This window comes from Pyrus communis, chromosome 5 (genome assembly GCF_041283825.1).
Source record: "Pyrus communis isolate YQ-2024b chromosome 5, ASM4128382v1, whole genome shotgun sequence".
Taxonomy (NCBI): domain Eukaryota; kingdom Viridiplantae; phylum Streptophyta; class Magnoliopsida; order Rosales; family Rosaceae; genus Pyrus; species Pyrus communis.
The window spans coordinates 6188349-6208277 of NC_142569.1; the positions used below are offsets into that span (position 1 = coordinate 6188349).

Consider the following 19929-nt stretch of genomic DNA (forward strand, 5'->3'; position numbering starts at 1 on the left):
ATTGTGCATCACTATAATAAGCTTATGCAGTTCTCGGAGGTGTTCTTCGTGGAATGTATGTTATGTTCCATAAGAAGGTTTTGGGTCGTCTAGTTAAGTGACTAATGACATTGGCATGCATGGTGGTCAGTTAACGTAGATAAACTTTGAGTTCGAATATAATTTGGCTGGTTGTATTTCCTTGTGTATATTCATCAGTATATAGAGTTTACAAGGAAGAGTTTGAGGTTGAATCAAACTCTTGTAAAACAAACTGATTACACAAAAGATAATTACGTAAAACTAAATTTACAAAATTCAAATGTAGAAACCCTAAGGCTGCACATAATCTCTAACGAGTCGGGCTTTGGAGAAGCATCCACGTTCAACTGTTTGGATGAGGAAACATTTGAAAACTCAATTGGTGGATTTTACTTATCAAATTAATATACTGTCATTTCTGTGGAGTGAGGTTTTGGTAACCGACGATATCATGCATTTACTTTTCTGGATACAACTATGACACTTAATCGAGCTTTGTCTCATTCATTTAATGTGACATATAACGTATTCAAAAAGTCATAGAGTCGGACAAAGCCAGGCTTCCTCTTTCTTTCTTTCTTTTTTTTTTTTTTTTTTTTTTTTTTTTTTTGAATAATTAAAAATAAAAATAAAATAAGCCATTCATGAACCTCTCCTCCTCATCCTCCTACTCTGCCTATAAAATCCTCATCCTCCTACTCTGCCTATAAAATAAGCTTCACAGGAGAGTATTCTCCCAACACAACTCAGACTTCCTCTAGCAACAGCTTAGTTTCTTTTTACCACCCCCCACCATTAATCCCGATCCCCCTCGACTGGTCGTCAATCCCTTCCAAAGCTTGTGTAATCCAATTCCTCACCTGTGCCTTCGTAATTCCTTTTGCACACACAAAGGTACTCTCTCTCCACCGCCAATGCTCACTTCCTAAATGCAGTCCCAGCTTGATTTGCGTCAAATAAGGTTCGAATTCTCCAACCCCGGTATATATTTCCCTCTTTCATCATGTCTGCGGTAATCCTCAGCTGTTTGCATCTTCAATGCAAACATCATTCTCCTCACCAACACCTTGACTTGCTCATTTCTCAGCACAACCACACTTTCATATTTCATAATCGCTAGCAAATTCTGTCTGAGCTAGGTCAAAGCATTGTTATATTGGTTTTGCGATCGGGTAGGGTTCAAAATGCAATTAGTGTTTCTAAGTATTTCATCTGCTCTCGGAGAGAGAGTTTTGGCTAGTTGTGCCTCCCTATGAGACTTGCTTGCAAAAGCTCTACGTCTACGAGGAGCCATTTTTGCCACAAAGCTGGCAACAGCTTTGAAAATGGTTTTGAACATGGTGGTGGGTGGAGGGTGGCAGCTTTGTGGTTTTTGAAAATGGCAACAGCCATTTTTGCCTCAAAGCTGCCACCCTCCACCCACCACCATGTTCAAAACCATTTTCAAAGCTGTTGCCAGCTTTGTGGCAAAAATGGCTCCTCGTAGACGTAGAGCTTTTGCAAGCAAGTCTCATAGGGAGGCACAGCTAGCCAAAACTTTCTCTCCGAGAGCAGATGAAATACTTAGAAACACTAATTGTATTTCGAACCCTACCCGATCCCAAAACCAATATAACAGCGCTTTGACTTAGCTCAGGCAGAATTTGCTAGCGATTATGAAATATGAAAGTGTGGTTGTGCTGAGAAAGGAGAAAGTCAAGGTGTTGGTGAGGAGGAGGATGTTTGCATCGGAGATGCAGACAACTAAGGATTACTGCAGACGTGCTGAAATAAGGGAATATATACCGAAGCTAGAGAATTTGCACCTTACTTTGACGCACATCGAGCTGGGAATGCATTTAGGAAGTGAGCATTGACGTTGGAGAGGGAGTATCTTTGTGTGTGCATAAGGAATTACAAAAGCGCATGTGAGGAATTGGATTACAAAAGCTATGGAGGGGATTGACGACCAGTCAAGGGGGGTCGGGATTAATGTTATTGAGGATTGATGTCCGTGTTGTTGGTTTGTTAATTAGTTATGAGTGGAGTGTTTTATATTACGTGGAAAGTCTATGTTGTGTTTGGCTCATACATTTGTGAGTAATTATGAGTCATGTGTTGACAGCAATTAAAGACCATGTGAATGCTACAAGGAAATGGCAGCAACCGTAACTTTGTGTTTGATTGCATGCAATTGTGCATGCTTTCTCTTCTATGCATTAAATGGCAAATGGAATAAAAATTGTACTCTATAGGCTAGGTATAAACTTTGGTGCATGCTAGGTAGGCTAGGTGATGATTATGTCATGTGAACTTAAGACTTTTTGGTCTTGGTTGTTGGCATAGTTGATAGTGTATGCCTAAAACTAGATGCAATATTTGTGCATTTAGTATGCTTGGAAAGTGGGAAGGTAAGCATCATAGAAGCATCCAAGGGGGAGAGCATCCGGCTCTCCCATGGGAAAGGTTGAACATGGGAGAAAATCAAGAGAGCTAGAGTGAATACTCTACTGAGAGAACTCTTGGGGTAGAGTGAGGTTCTTGGGAAAATTTTGTGAATGGGTGTACAAGGGATTTGAGATTGAGTTATGTCGATTTAACTCATGTGTAAATTGTACTGTTATTCTCATAATGAAAAAAAACATCTCTCCGGGGATGTAGACAGGTTTTTGCCAAACCTCGTAAATTTCTCGGTGTCTTTATTTTTTGTATTTTATTATGTTCAACTGTGGATCTTTATCTTGGTGAGGTAATTTGAATCTTGTTTCAGCACTAACGAACAGGCCAAGGCACAACAGTGTAGTTGTGTAAGTTGATGAGTCGTCGGTCGACGGTCAGGTAGTGTAGTAAGTTGTTGAGAGTCGTTCTTGTCATGAGGATGCCAGGTACGTGGGCTTTTGGCATGCAGTCGAGTTTATGTATTTGCTATGAGATTATTAATAGATTTCGTATTTAGTTTCAAACTAGAAAGTTATGCCTGCACGTTGCTGCAAGATTAGAAATTGTGTGAAATATTAAGTTTCCAAGGTATAAACACATGAACTTATATCATATCTAATTGAATTACTGCAACAACATATTGACGGATTTAATATGAAAATTCATAAACTATTTGACAATATGAAATCCATCAATCTCTAAAGATGAGAAATGAATGTCGAAAGTAGAAATCCTACCTCATATATTAAAACAAGTAACAAATTCGCAGTGACTGATTACAAAAAGGTATAGAAAAGTAATTCAATTTTTTATTTCAAAAAGGGGAACCATATTCAAAGTTCTCAATTCTCACCACAACGAAAAGTTTGATAACGTTTTAACATTAACTTGGGTTGATTTCGGACACCATCATCAATAAAACCAGTGACTTCAACCTGTGCAAGCAAACGACCGAATTAGACGCAAGCCAACCAACTTCGAATTTAACCAAATTAAAAAAAAAAAAAAAAAAAAAAAACAATCACAATTAAACTAACCTCTTCTTCCTATATGAAGTAGTTGTTCCCTGTTTTGCCTTTGTCACACCCTATACACTCAAAATGCTCAGCAACATTATAAAAACTATATGTATACAGTATTGTACATGTATTATGTATATGTATTTAGACATAAGGCTTAAAGATTTACTAAAATAATCAAGCTTAAATTTAACAAAAGTAACTACGAATTGGAATCAAACAATACAATAATTGCTAAAAAAAAATTGACTAAATTTTACAAATAGCATCATAAATTGTTAAAAAAACTCATTACTCAAATATGTAATTCTATTAAAAACACATCACTGAAAACCCCAAGGAAAGGGATACATATTCCTAACTTGGCAAACAATTTCTATAGTCATACTGAAGCAAGGAAAACAGATGGTCTATATCATTTAAAGGCAAGGCTAAAAGGGTTAATAAATTATTCCTTTTTTTTTAAGATCTCGTATTATTTTATCAATATCTTGAGCTGGACCCGCTGATCCACGACAAAAAAGTACGTGTATATATATAATAGTTGCACTTGCTTCGTATACATACGTTCACCACACCTCCAGTCAAATTCTTAGTGGAACAAAGCCATGCATCAATTAAAAATATTAAAAAGAAAACTGGTTTTTTCTTTATATGCATATCAACTTAATCACTAAACATTCACTACCGCTTCCTCTCCTGGCAAAAGAATCATTACTTCTATCAACTTTTTTGCAGCTAGCTAGCTAGTTTCAAACTTTGAAACGCAGGCTTTCTTTGCTTCCAAATATAGTTGTATATAGTTAGAGCAATTGGATTAAACTGTAAACAAGTTAAAGAAGAATCAAAGACCTTAATTAATTAACCAGAGTAAACAGAAGGTGAAAAGTGGTGAGCAATTAATCGCTCTCTTTTAAAATCGCATGCAAACAGTTTACTTCTATTTTGTATGAAAGAATGCTAGACTTGGAATAGATTTGGAATCTTAAAACCAAAAGAAAATATTAGGGTTTCTTATTTCTTACCCAGATCCCCCATGTGAATCAAATATCTGTAGTCGAGCTTGAAATTCGTGTCAAATCACCTCCACAGTACAACCTGCAGACAGAAACAATACCCATTATACCTTTTTTCAGATGGATTTTAGAGACAGAGGAGAGAGATTAGGGTTTAAGGACAATAATGAAAACTAATTTTATGCTGAGAGGATCTAGTGAAGAAATTGTCATAGCCAGAAGGAGGTTGAGATAGGATCCTGAAAACTGGACAGCAAATGAGGGGCAAATCCGCCATTTTACTGTTATATGCACTCTTGTTTTTATAGTATTGTGTCTCTGTATTAGTTTGTCTCCCTTTCCTCGCTAGTTAATTTGTACTTCCTGGGCCTTGTTTGTCCTGCTCAGTTTGCTTTCTGGGCAGGGCAGTTACTTGTTTTAATGAATAAAAACTGCAGAAAATTGACAAATTAAATAAATGGTGCAAAATGTTTTGTTACAGAAATATATCCATCATAATTTGTATTCAAGTTCATCATGTGGCTAGTTATATATACTACGATATCTAGTTTGACGTGGACCTCTCTATATTTTATATATAGAGAGGGTTTTTTGAACGTTACATATAAATTACACCTATATATAAATATCAAATTTTCGGGTCTCAATCAGTTCATCATTAGGCCATCTCCAATTGAAGGGTTCAAAGGGCTGAAAATAACCCGAAAACCGTCTCCAACAGAGGGCTAGGCCAGAGGGCTCGTAAGCCCATGGAATCTGAAGGGGCCGAAGGGCCAACCAGCTGGCCTAGAATTTTCGTTATTCTTGTTAGATATAATTGACAGTAATAGTTACTTATTCCTGTCGGATATAACCGACAGGAATGGTAGGCAAAATTTGAAATATAACGGCTAGTTACCCTTGGATTCTTTTTTTTTTTTTTTTGGGCCAATTTTTTTTTTTTTTATGAAATTTAAAAATTCTGTTTTTTTTTCCCTATAAATACCTAAGCCATTCCTACACCGTTTCTCACATAATTTTCACCATTCCATACTATCTCACTTTATTCTATTTCAATTCTTCACATTTCAATTTTTCAATTTTTTCAATTCTTCACATTACCTCTTCCTATAATTTTTCCTTCAATTTTTTCAATAACATTAAATAACATTAAACAATATTAAACAACATTAAATAACATTAAACAACATAAAACTTATACAACATAAAAAAAAAAACATTTAACAACTAAAACTTAGCCGTTGGATTTGAATTTAATTTGTAGTTTCTAAATAATAAATTATGTTTGGCCCTATGATCCTTTGGTCCTCGGTTGGAGACGGTTTTTTGTGACAAGACTAAAACGAGCCTTATGACCCTTTGGCCCTCGGTTGGAGTTGGAGGCAAATATGGCCCTATACTATTCATTAAAATATTAATATCTTGGAGGGCCAGAGGGCTAAAACGAGCCCTCTGGCCAGCCCTCGATTGAAGAGTCCAGAGGGCCAGAGAGCCGAAAATAGCCAGAAAACCGTCTCCAACCGATGGTTAGACCACAGGGCTCGTGGGCCCCACAGAATCTGAAAAAGGGCCAAAGGGCTGGGCAAAAAATCAGAGCAATCCTGTCAGATATAATCGACAGGAGTATATTTAATTCCTGTCGGTTATATCCGACAGGATTGCTTAAAGAAAATTTTGAATCCAATGGCTAGCTGACGCCAGTTACCATTGGATTCAATTTTTTTTTCTTTTTTTTTTTTGGTCCAATTTTTTTTTTCTTTTTTTTAATTCTTAAAAATTCTAATTTTGTTCCTATAAATACCTAAACCATTCATTCACCATTCCTACACCATTTAAGTTGTAGTTTTTAAATAATAAATTATGTTTGGCCCTCTGGCCCTCGGTTGGAGACGATTTTTTGTGATAAGGCTAAAACGAGCCATATGGCCTTCGGTTGGAGACGGAGACAAATATGGTCTTGTACTATTCATTAAAATATTAATATCTTGGAGGACCAGAGGGCTAAAACGAATCATCTGGCCAGCCCTCAGTTAGAGATGGCCTTAGAACCCTTCAAACCTTCTAGCAAGTGAAATGGGAATTCATTGGGTTGCCTCTGAACCCCAACAATTACTTATGAGTCTTTGCACGTGATGAACAGATTGATATGATATGGCAAACGTCAAACAATAAAATGTTAACAAATAAACCAGAAGCTACATGGCATGATATGAGTACACAATATACTTTTACATGGAAACTCTTTTTGAAAGAATGATAAAACATACGGCGAGTCTTCACAGATCAGAGAGCAGCATTGAATGTTTATCAGTGATTCCTCGTATATTAATATTGAATTTGATTCAAACAAATAACTGTAATATATATAAACGTCTAATGCAATGTTGTTGATAGTAAAATACCTGATGGTTATTTACTTGAGCTTATCTCAACATTTTTGGGCTTCTCTTAGATCTGGGCTTTTATGCCCCTTCTCTACATCGTCAGTCCTCCACTGCTGACCTTAATTTGCTATTCGGCCCATTGTGTGTTTCTCATCGATAGAGTACTTTGGTGTTGGATGGTTGTTAAAATGCTTTTAGCATTATTTGATAGGATTATGAGAACACTTTTTACGCAAGTGGCTTGCTCATCCTCATATTTGGTTCATCCAACTTATTCATGGGTTCTTCCTCTTGGTGGTCGTGATGGATCGGTGATTGTAGTGTAGCTCCTTTAGTGGAGGCAGCAGTCTTTAGGATCGAGGGTTTTTATTGTTGTGGGCTTTTGCTCTTTTTTGGGCATTTGTGTTGTTTTTCTCTTTGGGTTTCTATTTCATGTAATAGTTTCTTTAATTAATGAAAATTTTTAAGTTGACAAACAAAAAAAAGGGTTCTATATTACGTCAAGCTCAGTCGATTAAATCATTCGATAAGAGAGAAATTGACAAAAGAAAATACATATACAATCAGTTGCAAGACAAATTTCTAACTAATGACTTCATCTAATTAAGGAGCTTCTAAATTTTTAACGAGGTACATCTTTACTTGTCCCCTAAGCATCTTTTTCTAATGAGGCACATCTTTGGCACAGAACTACCATAATTGGCTTTCAAACTTCCACAAACGGTTGCAAGTGCCCCAAATTTGGTATTTATTCTCTTTGTCATGATATGATTGCACATTTGCACTTTTTCTAGAGATTCAAAACTAAGTAGTCGTAACTTTGGTTGTGGAATTGATTAGTCTGTTTGTACTTGTAGTGCTCTATGTAAGGTTTAGTAGGATTTCATTTCATGAAACTAATTAATTTGTACTCTCTAACCTTCTTAGGCTTGCAAAGCTCTTGTACAACTCAGTCAGAGACGTTTAGCTGTTTTAATTTTACTAAAAGGGATGATTTATTGAGCGAGTCAAGCCTTAACGCAATGGAAATGTTGTTTTTTTGTGACCAAAATATCACGGGTTCGAATTGTGAAAACAACCTATTTGTAAAGCAAGAGTAAAACTGCGTCTAATAAATGTTTCTTGACCCTCGCAAAGCGGGGAGACCGTTCTCCCGACCCTCACAAAGGGGGAAGACATGTAAAAGGGGATGTAGCTTAGATGATATCTTGAGCAACAATTTATACAACTCCTTAGCTATCCGTTTTTCAAATTTTTACACTCATTGAATGATGAGGGTAAAAATTGAGGGTTAATTAATAAATTAATTACTAGCCTAACTATTTAGTAGTAATTAATAATGTTGTAAAAATTGCAATTAGAGCAATACAAATGTTGCAGGCTAAAGTTGGATAGGGAAAATACATTTCACTATAAATTTGAAATTAGCATGATACAAAAAGTAGCATATACCGGCTAATTACCCCAACTCAACTACTTTAGTTGCAACAAAACACACACACATTAGTTGATAGAACTTGCAAAGTAACACAAAGCAATTACTAATTAACCAACATACACAAATTACTAATTAACTTAAGCAGGAGGAGGTGAAAAGAAGGGGATATTAGGAATATTGAAAGGAGGGAGTGGGAAATTGGGAATAGATGAGAATGGAGGGGCATTAGGAATCTGAAATGGGGGTGGAAATGGGAATTGTGGAATCGGAGCACCAGGAATTTGGGATGGAAATGGGAATGGGAATTGTGGAATTGGAACACCAGGAATTTGAGGTGGAAATGGGAATTGTGGAATTGGAAAGCCAGGAATTTGGCTTGGTGGGAACTGTGGAATTGGGAGTTGGGGTGCAAAGGGAATATTTGGAAGTGGTGGCAAATTCTTCATCTCACCCAATTCATCAATCTTGGCCTTCGTCACCTTTCCTTCACTTTGATGATTCCCACTTCCTCCTAGGGTTTTTCCATTACTTTGCTCCTCCTCAGCCTGTTTAGGTATCTCTGCTGGCTGCTGGCGTGATTCAACAAGATTGGCTGCCATAACGATCAGACTCAGAAACATGCAACACTGAATCAATCCCATTTTGAAACTCATTTTTGGGGAAGGCGTGAGTGAAGAGATATAAAGAGCTCAAGTTCAAAGCTTTGGTATTTATAGAGAGAGACAGAGCTATATGCGCATGCATGGCTCTTGATGGTCGTGCCCTAGCAACCAGCTGAACCAATAACCATGAGAAAGAGAGGGCAAAAACGGGCAGGATTTTTTCGGTAATCGGCAGCGGCCAGCAGAAGATTGAAAGGAGTGCCGTTTCTGCCTAATCTCATTCGAACACTTAAAGCCATTTATGGTTCTTTGACTTATACGCAGGTAGGACACTGTGAGTTACAAAGTACGTGCCAAGAAAAGAAAGGTTTTCATGCATGCGCAGCTGCATGTGTCGAGCACTCGAGACTATATTTGAGAAATGCCGTTAAAACTCCGATGTTGCTCAAGACTATCGAAGGATCAGATTTCCAGTGGTAAATTAATGGGCACACATTGCAAGAATACAATGCATATCGATCGGAACTAGGACCTCTTTGTTAATTAATAAGGATTGTGTTGAATGTTGCAGATCTAATTCGTTTGAGATTTACACAAAGTTAATTCTGTTGAGAGCATCAAATCCACATTGGGAAAATGAGGGACATTGCACGTGCTTATAAGTAGTTGAACTATTCTCCATATGTCTAATTGGTTTTATAGTGAATCTCAACTTTCTTTTTGGCAGTGGCGGATCTAGGATTATAACTCTGGATGGTCCTAATTAAGGGACGTTAGGCAGGTTGGGGCGCCTATGCACCTGGAGACAAAGGTCTAGGTGGACTAGACGGATTTAAGTAAACTTATTATATCGTACAAGTAAGTTCCTATTTAAATTACACTTTCAAAATAATATATTTTTATTGAGAATTTGAGGTTTATTATTTTAATTATGTTTATTATTAAACATATAACATACAAAAATATCAACATTTTTGCTTTAGCACTTTAGTGAATATAATGGTATGAGATGAAAGTGCAAACGACTACGTGTTCATAGCACTTTACGAAATATACTTTTCAAAGGTCGTATGAATTTATATGAAATTAAAAAAAATAATAACGTTGTCAAACATATGGTATAAAAATATTAGTTGAGTAAGACACCATCCTTTTTGTAGGTACTATTGTTTGTTCAAAAAAAAAATAGTACACCATTCCTTTGCTAATTAAAATGCTAGGGTGACACAATGTGATTGGACAACAATTTAAAAAAATGAGAGTTTGTTAGGTGAGAAATGGAGAGAAAAGTCTTTTTTCTTCGTTGTAACCAAGGTTCAAGAACATCAAAGCCATGATGGTTTCTCTCTGTCACCAAATGTCCAGATCGTTGAGTGGTCCTCGAAGGTTCTCACAGGCGCTTTTTTGGATGTTCGGGTGGTCCCCGAACTGCCTGGGTCCAAGAGTGGATCCGCCCATGCTTCTTGGTATCAGAATAGGTTGTCTCGCATGTGAAACTCAATGACCACACATGCTCATTGTCATCCATTTTGTGTTGTCCAAGTGTTAAACTTATAAGTAATTGGTTGCAGTGAAACCTCAACTTTCTTCAAATTCGTTTATGAATTAGGATTTATTGCAACTTTTTGATTCCAAACATATCATGCATCTATCAAGACAGAAAACATAAAAAGTCTCATATTAATAATTTGATATTGATTACCGAATACTTGAACATCTAGGTCCCAAATCACCTTAAAGAGGGTAAGTTTATCCATTTCGTAGGGCCGGTCCTAAGAATTTGGGAGCTCTAGGCAAACATTCGAAGTGGGGCATTAGACTTCTTTGACCCTCAATCTTTTGTACATTGATGTGTAAAAACAACCGCTAAATACATGAAAAAGTCTATTTCTACATCAAATATTATTAAAATTTATATCAAAAGAAGAAAAATATACAAACATTAGTTAAATATTATAATTTTCACGCTTTTAGCTTATGTACCGAATTAAGTTTACATAATCTAATTTCTCAACCAATTCTTTTTCAATTGATCAATATGTTTTTATTTTTTGATATTTTTATTGAATTTTAATTTTAATTATATATATATATATAAATATATAATTTTGATGCTCCTCCAAAGTGGGGCCTTAGGCGGGCGCTTTTCGTGAATGAAAAAGAGACTATTAGAGGCTGGGGAGCAGTAGTGTCCAAGAAACCTCATCCGCAGAGTTCCAGAGAAGAATAGGGAGATAAAGATATACCTTTGGAACATGCATATTAAGTCAGCTTTTCGGCACACGCCGCAGCTGCCATTGCCCGTTACAGTTCATTTCTATCATCTTTCATAAAAAATACGACTTCCATTGGCTCTAATCAAATTTTCAATGATTAATCACAACCCAATCGAACTAAAACCTTTGTTATTAACTGATATGCTGCATATTAGAAAGAGAGAGAGAGAGAGAGAGAGAGAGAGAGAGAGAGAGAGATGGAGTAACACTTGCGTAGAATTTTTCACTGTATCTGCACAAGAGATGTTACAAGACTTGCATGACCTTTCATTTACAATATAATGAATGAATGGTTAACCACATTTTGCAAGCAAGAAACCAAAACCAACCAAATAAGATACAGCACACCACCGTAGATTTTTAACCGTTGGCAGTGGTATTATATGTGAATTTGATAATGACTGACAAAGGAATGTTGACAACATGGCCTAGATTTCCAAGTAGTCCGACACTCCCATAGCTAGCAGTCGTGCTGTTACCCGTAGCATTAACGAATACACTTAAGATCTGTGTCTCCCCAGTGGCAATCGAAAAATTAAGTGGAGACACCTTTAATGAAACTCCGAAAGGGGCACTCCAGCCAACGGTATAAGTTTCATTTTCAGCAATGTTCCTCACTGTTCTCAGCACCGTCCTAGACTGGTTTAGTTTTGCTATTGTTATTGATGGCAAGTTCAGGTCACCTCCACTGATGGTAGAATTATAAGCCCAACAGCTCTCACCGGTGTAATTCAAGACCACAGGAGCCGATCCATTAATGCCACAAAGAAATGACATATAACTGTCATAACCTACAACAAGAAGATATGGATTTTGGTTTTCAGACAAAATATACTACATCAAACACAAACATAATCACTTGAGGAATGATACACCCGCTAGTCTTTGCTTTTATTAACATCATAATTTCAATAAGATGATTGTTATTATGAGATATAGATTTTCATTTTCCAAAAAAACAGCAAAGTTCTAAGCATATGAATCAGGAAGGGAGTTAACGTTGTTTACGAGAAGAAACGGAGTAACTTACTGGCATCAAAAATCAATCCTGGATTCAGCGCTGCTGTGGCATTCACAAAACCACTGCCCATATCAAAGGGCGTTGCTGGAGACTGGTTTTGATCTGGAAATGCATAAGCACGCTGAGCCATTATGGGCCCACCATTCTTGTCATATAGAGAAGCTGTTGTGGAAAGTGCAGATGCAATGGCTGAAGGACTGAAATTGGGGAACTTCTGCCTAACTAGTGCAGCAAGCCCAGCAATATGAGGAGCAGCCATGCTTGTCCCAGACATAATTGCGAAGTTCTCGCCTGAAGGTTCAATACAACGGTAGTTACATAATAATGTTTGAAGTAAAAACTGTCATCTATCAATCAAAATACTTTTGAGTAGTTTTTTTTTTTTTTTTTTTTTTTTCAGTAAACAAAGTAGTTATAGTTTGAATTATATTACTATGTCAAAATTCTCACCTTGAAATTCAATCGAGTCTTGCCCAACAGAACTCCAAGCAGCCCATATAGAATTTCCAGGAGCTACCAAGTTGGGTTTCATTATGTCTGCATCATCAAGAAAATTGTCTTCCGGATCTGGACCTCTAGCAGAATAATACATGATCTTTGGCGCAGAACTACTGTAGTTTGCTTCCAAACCTCCACAAATGGCTGCAAGTGCCCCGAATTTGGTAATTCTCTTTGTCACAATATCTCTCACCAAGGAAAGATTGTAGTATTTCATTAGAACCTGCCAAATATATCATAGAACCTCGTTAAAATATGAGAGAGAGAGATATTTTGAATCTGGACCCGTATTCAGAAATTTGCACACCTTGGAATCTTCTGGGGATGGAATTATGATGCCAGGTATTTTCATTGGAGTTGGGTTAAGCTGAAAACCGATTACAAAAGCATCCATGGTGAACACAACACCAACTGCACTTAGGTTTTTGGCTGTTTCTAAAGATTTATTGATGGTGGAGATTCCTAGCACAAATCGAATTGAGTAGCTACAGATCAAGAGGTTTCCCCGGATCAAATCCTGATTAAAGTTGCTCGGGTCTTGGCATTCACCCACATACATATCATCTGACCCTGTTGTGCCATTGTTCAAAGCATGTGTGGCAGAGATCATTGTGTGCATTGTATCTGTTCCCGCTGTAACAGAAACAGTAGTAATCAGAAATAAGTATGTAAAATGTATCACCAATGGAAAAAGGAACTCAAGGTTGGGCAATGTAGAAACCATGTGAACATAGATAACTTTAAATTTTAAAATTCCTCTTTATCACAAATGAGTGTAGATCTCTTTTCACAATTCTCTAGTGAAAGTTACTGGACTATCATACTGGATATCAAAGTAGCATTCCATATAAGATTAAATGTGGATTTGGGTAGCTTATAAACTATAATGCTCCATGTTTCACTAAAAATTGGTGATCCAGTTTGTAACTGCATAACTTCAAAAGTTAATATTTAATCAAGACAGGACTAGTTGTTAAGATTATCCTGTGTGACAAAATTAAAGCGAAGGAGCAATAAAATTTAGGAGAAAAATTTACATGCAAGTCCAACTCCAGTAATGGTGACATTGTTGCCAAGCATTATAGAATTGCTGTAGTTTCTGTCATGAGAGGCAGAGCCAACAGTGAATATCCATGGACTAAAGGAAGACATGCTCTTTGGTGATGGTCCGGTATTTCCTGCTGCTTGGACAACAAATATACCAGCCTTTACGGCTGATAGTAATGCCATGTCCATCGGATTGAAAAATGTTGCAACTCCGGGAGGACGCCGGTTGGGAGTGATTGATAAGCTTATTATGTCAACCCCATCCTGAGCAGCCTGGAATGCATAAATACGTTAAAATTATAGATGCTAAAATGGCAAAGAATCTATATAGAACAAGAAATATAGATAACTGATTTCTTATAAGTTTGAAACCCCAATGGAGACTTATCAGCATAAAATAGTTTCACTTCCCAGAAATAGACCAAATTGGTATGTACCTGATCTATGGCAGCAACAACATCAGCCGCAAAGCCTCCAAAACCTTTGTACAATGCCTTGTAAACAGCGATGCTGGAATGGATAGACATGTAGTTACAACATAAGAACATAAAACATTCCCAATTGTTTATGCACTGGAAAGAAATGAATTCTCTTCGGCATCAAATATTGATTTCTTAGGTTCTTTTTTTATAAAGATTTCTTAAGTTCTCAAAGAGGAAAGAACAAGATGTAGGATGTTTGTCACTGCAAAGCGCACAAATTAATAGACAGAGTTTCGTTTCAGTTGTAAATTATAAAAAGTTGTTTCCGAGTCTCAGTGGAAGAGGTCCGCTACGTTTTAGAGGAGAATAGGAAATCTGAGTACCATGTCAGAAAGGAGTCTACTGAGAATCTGCCTTATATCTCGGCTGAAATGAGCTGTATGAAATCTATTGAGAACTAGTGAATCTTCTATCCCCAAGAAATCCCAAACAACAAATTGTAAGTATGGAATTAGCTGTTTAATGTCCCTCTTAAATTCCTATCATTAGCTGGTGTAACATCACAGTGAAGTTTGTGTACGGTTCAAGAATGTACTTGGTGATTAAAAGATTCTCAGATCTAGGTTAATTTTGTTTGTCACAAGTTCAACGAAAATTGCCGTTCAATAGACCTCCTTTTTATAACAGTAGTTTAAGCACGATATCAATAGACAAAGTGATACTAGGATCTAGAGTAATTACTGTGCATGAGGAGCCATCCCACTTGCATTTCCAAAACTATGACCAGCTACAACCACTGGAATTCCATGGTTTCCTGCAGCAATGGAAGCGGTGTGCCTGTAAATTAAAATGAGATCCTTCAACTGCCTTTTGAAATGGATGTTAAGCACAAGAAAGCAGACATAACTACATCATCTTTTCATAGAATTTAAAAAGATACTTTATTGTGCTTTAAATATCATTGAAAGAGCTAAATAGGATTTTCTCAGAATGTAATTTGAGAGGTCATACGACCATGTCATGTTTACATCAACTAGATGGGTTAGTGGTCTTTTAAAAAATTTCTTTAATGTCGAAATAAATTGCGTAATTTAGGTGCATGTGTGAACTATGATTAATTAAGAACTAAAATATATTTCATTGCAATGAAAACACAGAAAGCTATTACAGTTGCACACACACATATAACCTCCAAAATGAATATCGGTGCAAAGCATGCAGGACCTCAAATAACACAAAGAAAAATAAAAGAGAAAAATATACAAGGGAAGAGTTTAAAAAAAAAAGTATCGTATGGCTTAGTGCCCTAACATAGATCATAGATGGTCATAGATGGGTAAACAGAAAACAGACATTTGAAACTTTGAGATGGGCTCGGGGTTAAGTGAATCTCATATAAGACAAGACTACAAATTTTCCTATGTAGCATTTTTTTCCCTATGTCTTTGACTCTTTATATGAAAGCACTAATGTAACAAACTTCAATTTGAGAGAAAATAACACAGATGCAAAAGAAACAATAGAGCAGTTTCTCAGGGGCAAGTTAGAAACTCACGTGCCATGACCATCACCGTCAAATGGAGAAGCATAGTCCTGAGATGAATTGAAAACACCTCTGGTTATAGCGGATGATGCAAAATGGCGGGCTGCAATAAGCTTCCTATTGCAGGACCCAGATGGGAAATCCGGATTAACCTCACAGATGCCACAGAAATGGGCCGGAACTGGATATGGACGTTCAGATGCATGGTCATCAAAACTAACGTGAGTTGGATCAATGCCAGTATCGATAAACCCAATAACAACCCCTTCTCCAGCTGATTCATATCCTCCTCCTTGAGCCCATGCTCCTTGTGGTAAACCCAAGAACTGAGGAGTATGGGTGGTTGCAGTTCTAACAGAAAAGTCCAAAACCACATTTGCTACTTCTCTCCTCCTTGAAAGCTTATCAACCTCCAAAATTCAGAAATGCCACCACATTGGGTACTTGATCAAATAAATAATTTCAAGAGGACACAAGATGCAACAATACAGGACACACAATGTTCCAATTTACTCAAATGTATTTGACAATCAAAATTAACAAATATAATTATCTAAACATATTTCGCATCCTTTTATGGATTTTTATATAAAAATGAATAATCCATACCTGATCTTGGGTAACAAACACAGCAAATCCGTTTATCAAGTAGTGGTAGCTGTATAGCTTCAGATATTTCTCCCCTCTCAACACCCTCCTCAATAATGAATCATGAGCTCGAGCGATATAAGAGCTATACCTACCATCCCTTCTCGAAATATTTCTAAACCTAAAAGGAAGACATTAAAATCATCATCAATCATGCTCAAGGTCCTACCAATACAAGCTACCAGAAAATGTCAACTAATGTAAGATAAAACGGAACAATCAAGGATAAGTTTGGAGGGGAAAGAAAAAGAAAGCACAAAACATCATAGGAATGTGGGATACTCATTAAGAATGAATAAATAACTTATTTGACATGGTGAACAACTTAATTACTGCCCCATACAGGAAAATTTACTCAATTCTTTAGCAAGATAAAAGGGGGAAATGGACAACATTGTATGTGCAAGTTTCCACACTTTTATAGGAAACAATTCGTACAGATGATATATGGAAAAAGGAACAACAACATAGGACCCCATGAGCAAAAAAGATCCAAGCAAATTGGTTTCTCCACATTTGATTTGAGCATTCATCTTGATTTCAAAGGTGCATAATTAGCCATCAGAAAACAAAAATTCACAACTTTAAGCAGTACTAAATCACAATTGAAAAGCCAATTCAAAGTGAAAAAGCAAACTAGTTTTAGAGAGTAAGAAAATCTTGGTAAATGAAGGGTCAAAATGGTTACCTTGGTTTGTGAATGTTCAACCTCTCAGAAGCACCGCCAGGTCTAACACCATTTTTGCTGCTCCTTCTCAACTCTGCATCATAGTGAACGGCCGGAGCTTCTCTGAGAGTAACGATATAAACAGCCGCGAAGTTATCAGAATCCTCGTCTTGACAAAAAGAAGTCATAAGCATCCCCAGAAAAAGCACCCCCATCAAAAGCACCCCATGGAAGCTTCCCATTTTAGACCTAAAGCAGCAACAAGAACATAATCCTAGAAGAAAAAAAAGCACTTCCCCAGATGACCAAAATCGGCTTTTGGGCAAGTGCTTAGCAACCCATGTCCTCTATTTCTCAAAGCAAGCTTATTTGGAGCATTTGCAGAATGTGGAAAGAAGCAGAGATGCAGAGGGAAGAAGAAGCAGAAAACCACAGACCCTTTTTCTGCAATGTGACAATTGGTGTGAAGGGTAGAGATAAGAAGTGATCTGGCCGAGAAAGCTGACTGCTTTTCGGTGAAAAAGGTTCTTTTTTGGTGCACTTTGGCTTCTCTGTGTGTGTGCAAGAAATTAGAGAGTGCACAGAAGACGAGAGAAGAGACGGGGAGAGAGAGAGAGAGAGAGAGAGAGAGTAATGAATAGCTGGAGGCTGGAGCACCGAGAATCTGTGTTCACTTTCTTGGATACCGTGCATTTGGCCGTTTGTTTATGCAAAGGGTAAAAAAAAAGCTACGGTCTTTGAATCTTTGGACTCCGAGAAATATGAACGTTTTGTTTTGTTTGTTCTGTAAGGTTATTTTGTACATAATTTCTTCTTGTATCATTTTTGAACTGAGTCACATTCTAACAGTTTGGCATTGTTGATACTATTCTTTATTACTTTTCACATGTGTTTTTTTTGTTATTCAATTAAAACTGTTCACACGTCAGATTTAAAATTTATCACACGGAAGAAATGTATAAGAATATGAAATCAAAGTCGCACATTGATGAATTAAGAAACATTATATGTGCTTATAATGATTTTGATTGCTCATTCTTTTGTTGATTAATTTAGAGTAAAATTTTAACTTTTTTCAATACAATATAAATTTTTTTTTTTTTTTGTTTTGGAAAAGAAATTAATTAAAGCACAAAGTTGCTAGGACAACCATTGCTAACATAATCCACAAGCAATGGATGTCTTGCACGATAGTGATTAACAAACAACCAAATACAATCAAAATTTTTTGTACTTCTGAAACTAGCAAGAACATCAGCTGCAAAATTAGCTTTTCTAAAAACAAGTATGAGTAATGAGTTGTGATCGTCCAAGGAACTCAATTCCTTCCAAGCACACAATCAACCATTCCACCAAAGGGAAATGTGAGTCAAGCTCCACATTTTCTGGCTATCTGCTTGGGAAAGTAATTACACTAGTTCATTGCCTTGTAAACAAGAAGGGAATGGTGTTGGTTTGATGTTCATTCAAGTCAACGAGAGATTTTTCACTATGCCAGAAACACAAGTCGATACATTAAATGTCATAATGCAAGTGGTTAGATATTTGAAAAGAAAAATAAAATTTAACCACTTATATTATAGCACTTAATTTACGAATTAGTGTTCTCAGCATACTAAAATTTTCTCCGGATCAACATTCTTTCTTGTCTTGGTCCCCTTGTTTTCTTTTGGATATTGCCAAGTTTCACAAACGTTCTAATTTTTTAAGGTCACCCATGGTATCCTCTGCAGAAGAAATAGAGAGAGAGAGAGAGAGAGAGAGAGAGAGAGAGAGAGAGAGAGAGAGAGAGAGAGAAGAAAGAAGGTTTAGTTGGCCCTATTGGGTGTTCTGTTTGTCTCGTGGGTGGGGGTCTTGTGAGACGGTGGTGTATTGAGTACACCATTGATGAGTGCGCATGTGAATACCACAAAAAGGGCGAATTTCGGTGCACCTTCTATTGTCTGGAATCAGATGACTTAGATATTTTGGGTACATTATTGAAGTGATGTCATAGTTTAATAACACAAATCAAATGTGTTACATTGTATGAGTGTAACAGTGAAGGCATACTAAATCGACAATGAAGTATTTGTAGTCAGTTCTATTTTTCATTGAAAATTTAGTGGATTTTATTTATGAGTTTCTCTCGTTTTCAATTTTATTATAAAATTTGTAACCAGTTCAATTTTTGAATCTTTTACTTATATATCTATAATCCAAATCCCATATGTTAGCCATACTATAGTATGACGATGCAATGCATCCATTGTGCACTTTAGGAAGTATGATTTAATTAATAGTCGTTGGGAGCTAAAGGGAACCTGATTCTTACAATCATTTGGTCACTCTTTTTTGGGTCCAAATTGATGGCCTCCTCCATGTGGCAATATCAAAGGGAAAAGCAAAAAAACAAAAGAAGAAAGAAATTGTCTACCGTTGCAGTTGGTCCTTTGACTGATTCGTGTCGAGAAACTTACACAGAACATTGCTTTAGTATAACAAAATATCATGATAAATGTGAAATCATTTCATATAAGTCTTTCTTCTAAAAAAGGCTAAGCTAACTTTCTTTTTTCATCGAGCTTTTGGTTTAGTCCGTTGGACTGATCTTGGACTCTCATTATTCATTTTCCCAAAGCCCAACAATACCAAATGGGCTGAGGTCCCACGTATATGTCAATGGTTTAGCCTGAGAGGAAATGGTCTCTCCTCAGACCAATAAGTCGCCCTTCTGTTTATCGTTAATCTTCATACGTTATCATTTCGTTCATCAGAAGAAAGTAGGCATATGTCACTAGTTTCTTTCGGTAAACAACCTTTTTGTTTTTTGATAAGAAACCAAAACTTCACAGTTAAAAATCGTTCATGAGACGTAAGGGACTGGTAAATAATTAACTGATATTACTGAAACAGTTGTCTTTCCTAGT

The 19929-nt window shown here is 36.6% G+C and overlaps 2 protein-coding genes and 1 long non-coding RNA gene across 3 annotated transcripts; all 3 read right to left on the bottom strand.

Annotated features, from left to right (window-relative positions):
* Window positions 1-3271: 3271 nt before the first annotated feature.
* Window positions 3272-4700, bottom strand: LOC148696623 (uncharacterized). Its single transcript, XR_015962114.1, has 3 exons — window positions 4484-4700; window positions 3477-3526; window positions 3272-3374 (listed from the first exon to the last, which is right to left on the bottom strand). It is a non-coding gene; the product is annotated as an uncharacterized LOC148696623 (long non-coding RNA).
* Window positions 4701-8433: 3733 nt separating this feature from the next.
* LOC148696624 (uncharacterized) lies at window positions 8434-8947 on the bottom strand. The gene has a single exon (XM_088693319.1). It carries the CDS (start codon window positions 8935-8937, stop codon window positions 8434-8436), a length of 504 nt encoding a protein of 167 aa, XP_088549445.1. The 5' UTR covers window positions 8938-8947.
* Window positions 8948-11372: 2425 nt separating this feature from the next.
* Window positions 11373-17731, bottom strand: LOC137726124 (subtilisin-like protease SBT2.2). The gene is made up of 10 exons (XM_068464998.2): window positions 17042-17731; window positions 16315-16474; window positions 15718-16115; window positions 14904-14999; window positions 14178-14250; window positions 13731-14013; window positions 13001-13326; window positions 12646-12916; window positions 12205-12486; window positions 11373-11965 (listed from the first exon to the last, which is right to left on the bottom strand). Exons 1-10 carry the CDS (start codon window positions 17260-17262, stop codon window positions 11535-11537), a joined length of 2541 nt encoding a protein of 846 aa, XP_068321099.1. The 5' UTR covers window positions 17263-17731; the 3' UTR covers window positions 11373-11534.
* Between the last annotated feature and the right edge of the window lie 2198 nt (window positions 17732-19929).

Bases quoted from the DNA above. Each gene is read 5' to 3' on its own strand.
- LOC148696624 (XM_088693319.1), bottom strand. From the start codon at position 8,937: ATGGGATTGATTCAGTGTTGCATGTTTCTGAGTCTGATCGTTATGGCA.
- LOC137726124 (XM_068464998.2), bottom strand. From the start codon at position 17,262: ATGGGAAGCTTCCATGGGGTGCTTTTGATGGGGGTGCTTTTTCTGGGG. The intron at 14,251-14,903 runs GTAATTACTCTA...TATCCATTCCAG, and splicing joins GGGATGGCTCCTCATGCACA to CATCGCTGTTTACAAGGCAT. The intron at 14,014-14,177 runs GTACATACCAAT...TATGCATTCCAG, and splicing joins TTGTTGCTGCCATAGATCAG to GCTGCTCAGGATGGGGTTGA.